At 43.7% G+C, this 8,285-nt stretch overlaps 1 protein-coding gene across 4 annotated transcripts; it reads right to left on the bottom strand.

The window, feature by feature from the left end:
- Positions 1–392: 392 nt before the first annotated feature.
- Positions 393–7,978, bottom strand: LOC114686971 (zinc finger protein 709-like). 4 transcript variants are annotated; one of them, XM_037211889.1, is made up of 5 exons: positions 7,858–7,978; positions 3,343–3,469; positions 3,089–3,149; positions 1,572–1,872; positions 393–1,196 (listed from the first exon to the last, which is right to left on the bottom strand). In XM_037211889.1, exons 1-5 carry the CDS (start codon positions 7,858–7,860, stop codon positions 669–671), a joined length of 1,020 nt encoding a protein of 339 aa, XP_037067784.1. In that variant the 5' UTR covers positions 7,861–7,978; the 3' UTR covers positions 393–668. The 4 variants fall into 4 exon arrangements, with proteins under 4 accessions (XP_037067784.1, XP_037067782.1, XP_028717505.1 ...); XM_037211887.1 differs by adding an exon at positions 5,337–5,577 and having other exon boundaries at positions 393–1,872; XM_028861672.2 differs by having other exon boundaries at positions 393–1,872.
- Between the last annotated feature and the right edge of the window lie 307 nt (positions 7,979–8,285).

Genomic DNA, 8,285 nt, shown 5'->3' on the forward strand with positions numbered 1-8,285 from the left:
ACAATGCTTTGTTATAGAGCCCTGTTTATACCACCCCACCAAGGTTCAAAAACATTTAAAAAAATGTAAGAGCCAGAAACATTGCTAATGATTTCTTTTGAATTGAAACATTGCCTATAAGAGGGAGGCTGGAGTCAGGCAGTGGTGGCACACACCTTTAATCCCAGCACTCGGGAGGCAGAGGCAGGTGGATCTCTGTGAGTTTGAGGCCAGCCTGGTCTACAGAGGAAGTTCTAGGTCAGACAGGGATACACAAAGAAACCCTGTCTCAAAAAACAAAAAAATAAACAAAAAAAAAAAAAAAAGAAAGAAAGAAAGAAAGAAAAGAAAAAAGAAAGAGAAAAAGAAGGAGGCTGGCGACTTGGTAAGTAAACAAATAAACCGCAGAAAACTAAACCTTAAAAGATTTACAAGGTTTTTTCCTTGGTTACAAAAGCAGTAAACAGCTGCTGAGAGATGAGACTTTCTGGTCAGTTGAGCTGCCTGCCAAATCTTTGCAGAGATCTCCAGAATGGTAGCTCCTGTGAGTCATCACTCAGGATGGGGTAGCATTTTGCAAATGCAGCTGTTCATTAGTTGCCCATGTTCCTAGATGTAATCGTAACACAACCATTGGTTTGCCTAGCTGGACTTTGGTGGAATCATTATTTTCTGGGGCATGTAGACATTTACTTGTGAGTTCTTTCATGTCTTTGGAGATGACTGTTCCGACTGAAGGCTTTACCACACTGTTTACAACCATAGGGTTTTTCTCCAGTATGGGTTGTTTCATGCCTCTGAAGATGACCATGACATATAAAGGCTTTACCACATTCTTTACATACAAAGGGTCTGTCTCCAGTATGAATTTTTTCATGTAATTGTAGATTACTGTAACATCCAAAAGCTTTGCCACATTCTGTACATACAAAGGGTCTGTCTCCAGTATGAATTTTTTCATGTAACTCAAGATTACTGTAACATTCAAAAGATCGGCCACACTGTTTGCATATAAAGGGTCTGTCTTCAGTATGAGTTTGTTCATGTCTCTGCCGATGACTGTTAAGTCTAAAAGCTCTACCACATTGTTTGCATACATAGGGTTTTTCTCCAGTATGAATTTTTTCATGTACTTGAAGATCACTATGACGTCTAAAGGCTTTACCACATTGTTTACATTCATGACGTTTTTCTCCAGTATGAATTTTTTCATGTACCTGCAAGGCACCAGGAAATATAAATGCTTTCCCACATTGTTTACATTCATATGGCTTTTCACCAGTATGAATTCTTTCATGTAAGTGAAGGTAACTGTGGTATCTAAAGGCTTTCCCACATTGTTTGCATTTATAGGGTTTTTTCTCAGTATGAATTCTCTCATGCCTTCTAAGTGAACTGTAAGAACTCAAAGCTTTACCACACTGATTACATTCATAACATTTTCCTTCAGCATGAGTTCCTCCATGTGTGCATAGTGAACTAATATTAACAGAGGTCTTTCCACATTCCTTGTATTGATACAGGTTTTTTCCACTATTAGTTTCCTGATGCATTTCCAGTGTATTTGGAAAACCAAAATATTTTAAACATACCTCACATTCACATGGCCCATTCACAATGTGAGTTCTCATGTACCTCTGGAAGCTTATCAGAGAATCAGGATTACACTGCTTGTTCACATATTCCTCATGTTCATGTGGGCTACACTGAGAGTGAGATATGTCATGCCTATAAGAGGATGAGAGATACCAGAATCTCTTCCCCCACACAGTGTGATCACATGGTGTTGGTCCAGTGGAACTTTTCATGCTCATACTGAGATTTGGTTTCCAAGTCAAGTTTTCTCTATCTTGATTACCACCTTCATTCTCACAGGTCTGTAACAAGTAACTTCTGTAAAGAAAACACAAACACAAACCACAACAACAAAGGACAAGCCATTTAGTAATAGTTGTTTTATTAGGTCTAGGTTATACACAGTTCCAAAAATCAGATAAGATTTATGCCTTTTGCCAGATCTGAGTGGCCAGAAACTAAATGGGCTGATATTCCACATGCTGAGTCTCACAGAGCTTTGATCAAAACAGTGCTATTCATTAATTCAAGTTCTTATGTTTCCAAGTGAAATGCTCTGGTAGCACTGATCAGCATGCTTACATTTTAGTACCTATTAACTGTAGTTTTGGTAAAAAATATTTTAATAAAAATTCACATTGTGCCTATTTGTTTAGTTTGCTTATTTGCAAATTTCTATAGCACATCAAAATTATTTTAAAGACTTACTGTCATACTACTGAAGAACCACAGAATTCTTCAAACTCTGTGGCCATGTGTAGGGAGTGAAGGAAGCCCTGAGTGAGTGAAGTTCTGAGTAAATGCATGTTTTGACATGGGCATGGCCTGTTGAGGACTCCAAGACTAATTGGCCCACAGTAAATTGGCAAAGCCATTATTCATATGGCCCACACTTAAAAGGGATAGCAAAGCTTTCTTTGGGAGTCTGACTGTTTCTGAACAACAGATCAATGTGTGTAAAGATTAGCAACCGCAGTTTCCTCCTCCCAGATATTTACAGCCTGAGTCTGTCCATCTACAGAGACCTCCTACCCCGACTAGCTAACTCCTCCCTGATGCCACTCCAGGTTGCTGCAGTAGCAATGGCAGTAGCAGTTACAGAATTCCATCTGATCCCAGCTTCATTGTGTATGTGGCTGTTCTTTCTTCATTCCTTCACCACCCCTAACCAGGGGTCCTGAACCCAAGCTACTCAGGACTCCGAAGCCATGGGCCACAAAGTGATTAAAAACATGAGCAAGCTGAGGTACAGCTGGCTCCAAACACACCAAGCTCATGTGAGACCCAATCAGAAGAGGTGGGGCTTTGTGTCCTATGAGCAGCTCTTCATGGAACTGCTCAAGGTCTCCAGGGATAAGAAAGCATTCAAATTCATTATGAAGAGGATGGGTAGACCATCCACACCATGTCAAGACAAAGCCAGACAAGTTGAGTAACATACTAGCAGCTAGGAGGAAAGCTGGGGCAAAGGAAGCCTGTCCCCTCTCAACAGATTTTTATGCCTTTAAAAAAATCCCTTCTGAATGCACATTACCTTAGATTTCTCCTAGGACTTTTATAATGGTCTTCAATATTCTGGTTTTCCCATTTGTGTCCTAAAAGGTAGTCCCAGAAAATTTAGGATAAATTAGAAATTATTAAAAAACCAGTTTTTTTTTTTTTTGCTTTGGTTTAACATCAAAACCATGCCTGATATATTTAACATAACAGTCTAAATCCCAGAAGAGCGCAGATACCAAGAGATACTCGCTCCCCGATTTACAAAGTGACGTAAGATGATATCCTTACCTATCGCAGCCAGGTTCCTGCAGGTCTCCTGCATCACATCTCTGTACAGACTCTTCTGGGAAGGATCCAGCAAAGCCCACTCTTCCTGGGTGAAGTGCACAGCCACGTCCTCAAAGCTCACTGAGGCCTAAACATTGCACATACTTGATTGACAATAGGGTCGTTCAACTCTGGGGTCCACACATCTCTTCCATGACACAGAAGTGGGAACACAAGCACTGAGGGATGTGGAAGGAAGCAGCCCTGTAGCAGCTCCTCTTGTTGTGGGCCCAGGGCATGGGATGTGCTGCTGCTCTGTCCTGATCCTCTTTCTAAGGTGCTTTACTACTTCCTGTCTCAGAGTCCTCCCACCTGACGTCTGGAACAGTGTTAACACTAGCATGCGAGCTCCTGCTTGTCCTGGTAGCAATGTTTAAATTAAAAAATATATCGTTTTACTTATGTATATGTGTATATGCCTGATTATATGTATGTATGTACACTGTGTGTGTTCAGAGGTCCATAGAGGTTGGTAGAGGCATTAGATCCTCTGGAACTGGAGTTATGGAGAGTTTTGAGCCACCCTGTGGATGCTGGGCACTAAACACAGCAGATCCTCTGCAACTCTTAACTTCTCAGCCATTTCTCCAACCTGATTGTTAAAATTTGACGGTGTAAGTGAACTTAACATCTTGGTAGAGAATGCATGAATACAAATGATAAATAAATCACTCAGCATACATGCTTTATGTCTATCTTATGGCACAGTCATATTACACTCATAAATTTACATTTCAACACAATGCCATGAACTACACAGTACACCATGTGTGCACTTCTGATTTTAAGAGTAATCATGGCTAGTCAGGCCTTCATTTTTCCATATTTCTCCACATGATCAACCCATAGCCAGTGTTTCGGTGACAATCATCTCCAAGTCACCTCTAGCCTGACTATCCAGACAAAACTTCAGAGGCTACAAAGTGAAAGTGGGATTCACCTCCATGATGGCAGTCCACTACTGCTGCAGCTTGGAATGTTGACATGAGTAACCTTCAGATGAACAGGAGCTCTGTCGTGTCTATACATGCCTTTTCAACTGACAGTCTGCACCATGAAGGCCCACGGAGGGCCTGGCACTCTCCATTCCTTCAGACTTCTATGTGGGAAGTACATGCAACTGGTATATATTTGATCCTCAGACCTCATGTGACTTTTCATGATATGTTAACAAATGTCTTCTTACCCCAAATTGGGAAATAATGACATGAAACTACCCAAGTCTGGTATAGCAATGAGTTTATTGTAGTTACTCACAGGAGTGAGTGAAAGCTTACCTCAGCATGGATAAGGACTTCCTAAAACTGTGGTGGGTTTCCTATAACAGGGAGATTTTGAGCTAGCCATGCTCTTTAGCATATGTTACTGTTTATGTTACTATAGATGTGTACATTAAGTACTGTGACTTTTGTTTTAGGAGATTCCTGAAACTTCTGGGTTTATTTTTTTTATTTTTATTTTTATTTTTTTTGGTTTTTCAAGACAGGGTTTCTCTGTGTAGCTTTGCGCCTTTCCTAGGACTCATTTGACTGGGTTTATTTTTTGAGTGTTGTTCCTTCATAAGAAAAATGTAAATTTACACAATGAGATATATTTTAAGGTGAAAAGAAAAGCCATAAAGGAAATGATAATTTCAAACATTAAAACTGGAAACTGAAACCTACAAATCAGACTGAGAGAGAAGTCCAGAATATATGCAACATAAAAGAACTTATGTGAGGGCCAGAGAAATGGCTCACATTGGTCTCTCAAAGGACCTGCGTTCAATTTCCAGCACCCACTTCAGGCAGCTGAATAACTATTGGTATAGAAATAGAAATAGTAAAAATAAAAAACCAAGCAAATGACTTCTCACTTTGAGAACATCAACAAAAATCACCCACTTAGGTAATAAGCATAACAAGAAGAAAAAGTTATGGAGGAATGGTGTCTAGGCTGGGCTTGGTGGTGCATACCTGAGGCAGAAGCAGGCAGATCTCTGTGAATTTGGGGCCAGCCTGGTCTACATGGTGAATTCCAGGCCAGCCACTGCTACATAATGAAAGACTCTGTACCAAACAAACAAGTTTATTCAAACACGGTACTCTTTCCCAGAACTAGAATTCTAAGTCTCTGTTTATGCCAGATGTGGTAGAGCACCCCAACTCCAGAAATCAGATGACTGAGGGAGATCTCTAGTTCAAGTTCAGCTTGCACCTTGAAAATAAAACAAATAGACAAAAATATTTTTTTTTTTTTGATTTCCACAACAGGAATGGTTGTTCTTTGTTTCTTCTACATTTCTTTTGGTATTTTAAGACAGGGTTTTTCTGTATAGTCCTGGCTGTCCTGGAACTTGTTCTGTAGATCAGGCTGCCTCGAACTCAGAGATCAGCCTGCCTCTGCCTCCTGAGTGCCAGGATTCAAGGTGTGCACCTTACCTGAGGGAATGGTTCTTAACATCACTCCTATGGCAAAATGATGTATCCTGGACTTCTAAACATTTTGAAATGGTGATTTTGCTTAAAGGAGTTGAAAATTCATCACATCAAAACAGGCCTAGAGGATTATACTAGTATTACGCCCAACATGGAGCACTCAAGATGAGGACGTACACACCCATGTCAAGGAACAAAATATACAAAACTCAATCACATTTCTATACACACATGATAAAATACCAGAAAGTGTAATTGGAAAAACACATCTATTTATCACTCAAAAAATAAACACACAAATCTAAATTCAACGGTTAATATAAAAACTGTAGCTTGAAAACTATAAAGCTTGTTAAAAAATCTGATTTTTTAAAACATTTCTCTATGTGTGCATGTGTAGGCATGCATTTGCCATGGTGCATGCGTGGAGGTAAAGGAACAAGAGGTCAAAGAAATACTTGTGACTTTTGATTCTCTCCTACTATGTGCCTTCCAGAGATTAACTCCAGGTCTTTTTTTTTTTTTTTTTTGGTTTTTCGAGACAGGGTTTCTCTGTGTAGCTTTGCGCCTTTCCTGGAACTCACTTTGTAGCCCAGGCTGGCTTCGAACTCACAAGAGATCCGCCTGGCTCTGCCTCCCGAGTGCTGGGATTAAAGGCTTGCGCCACCACCGCCCGGCAACTCCAGGTCTTAAGACTTGGCAGCAAGAGCCCCCAACCCACTGAGGGATTCTGCTGGATGAACAGTCTAAGTGTTTTGTTTGTTTTGTTTCTTTTGACACAGGTCCTCACTTGTGGTGTTGTCCTGAATTGCCTAGAACTCACTATGTACACAAGGCTGACCTAGAATTCAGAGATCCGCCTGCTTCTATCTCCAGAATGCTGGGATGAAAGGCAAGCGCCAACATGCTTGAACCTAAGTTTAAGTAAAAGGAAAATCGTTCTCTTATTCAAGGTTACCAGCTTAGCAGTAAGATAAGATGGCAACCGTCCTTAAACACCTAAGGAACCCCAGTGGGCCAACCTTATTAGATTTGAAAACTGCTTTGGAAATTCATGGATTTGCAAGGAGCTTAGACTATAGGAATAGCCCTGGGAAAGAACAAAGCAGAGATTCACCGTTCACAGTTCAAACTAACTTCAAAGCAATTAACATCAAGGTAGGATAAGGCTGCAGATGGGCCTAAGGAGCAATAGAGCATTTACCCAGCATGCTATGCACAATGCACAAGCTCCTGCATCCAATCCCCAAACTGGGGATGTGTGTGTGTGTGTGTGTGTGTGTGTGTGTGTGTGTGTATGGAAAAGAAAATAAACTGTATAAACTGTACTAGACTCTGTGATACAGCTCAGCTGGTAAGAACCCTTGCAACACAAGCCAGACAAACTGAGGTCAGTCCGCAAGGAAGGAGAGCAATCATTCCATAAAGTTGTCCCGTGACCTCACACCTGTCTCACTGCACACACCTCAGGGCACACAGAGCAGTAAAGAAGGCTGATTTCAGCAGGTGAGAGAGTGAAAGTGGGAAGCAGCGCAACGCAACGCACCGCACCGCAGAGCGGAGGGGCAGCCAGCCGCAGGGATCCTCCACTCCGTAGACCCGTGAGTCCTGCTCTACTATCTCCTCCCTGTCCAACCCTGGGGCGGTCCAGGGCGGCCCCTCTCCCCGAACAGCCGCGGGCTCACTCTGAAGCCGCATGCAGCGTTGCAACCGGGTACGTTCGATGCAAGCTGTCACAGTCCGCACTCAGAAAATGTGCGCGGACGAAGGGGAGAGGTGTCCGCACACGTCCTCAGGGAGGCGCCTCAAGGGGTCAGCGACCCCGCCCAGACTGGCGTTCTCGGTTCTCCAGCACGCGGCCCTCTTACTAGCCGCCTGCCCTCCCGTTACCTGCCCGGTGTTCGCGACTTCGCCGTTTTAACTCTAATCTTCGCGTGAAGCCGAACTTTCCCGGAGCCGGTCCCACCCCTCCCCCAGCCCCGGGGAGGACCCGGCACACCGGCTCCCGCGGCTCAGCCGGACGCTCCGCCCCGGCTGGGGACAGCGGCCCCGCGCTCACCATGGCGCGGCCGCCGGGCTCCCCTCACAGCTCCGGGCAGCGGCAGTCACAGCTAAGAGCCGCGAAGCCGCCGCGCCTCCCTCCACTGCTCAGCGGAACGCACAGCGGGACTGCCGGAAGGAGCCCGCCTCCCGCCGCCCCTGGCGCTCCTGATTGGACGGTCCGTCTGAAGGCCCTGATTGGCTAGGGCCGCACAGCGAATGACAGGCTGAGTGACAGAAGCGGATCCCACAACAGGAGCCCCACTGAATTGAGGCAAACAGCACAGCCCCTTCCAGCATGGCTTTCTGTCCTAGGAGGCCTAGCTCAGCCCGAGAGAGATTGTCATAAAAGCCAAACCTGCCGGGGTCGTGCAGGGTACTTCAGTCCTTGGTGATCTCCAAGCGCAGTTCGTATTCATCCTGGGTGGCTAGTGTCCACAGTCCATT

This window comes from Peromyscus leucopus, chromosome 17, assembly GCF_004664715.2.
Source record: "Peromyscus leucopus breed LL Stock chromosome 17, UCI_PerLeu_2.1, whole genome shotgun sequence".
NCBI classification, from domain to species: Eukaryota; Metazoa; Chordata; class Mammalia; order Rodentia; family Cricetidae; genus Peromyscus; species Peromyscus leucopus.

Excerpts from the sequence above, each read along its gene's own strand:
- LOC114686971 (XM_028861672.2), bottom strand. Across the intron at positions 3,150-3,342 it reads CAGGAACCTGGCTGCGATAG|GACACAAATGGGAAAACCAG; the intron begins GTAAGGATATCA and ends ACTACCTTTTAG. Across the intron at positions 1,873-3,088 it reads AGTCCTAGGAGAAATCTAAG|AAGTTACTTGTTACAGACCT; the intron begins GTAATGTGCATT and ends TTTTCTTTACAG.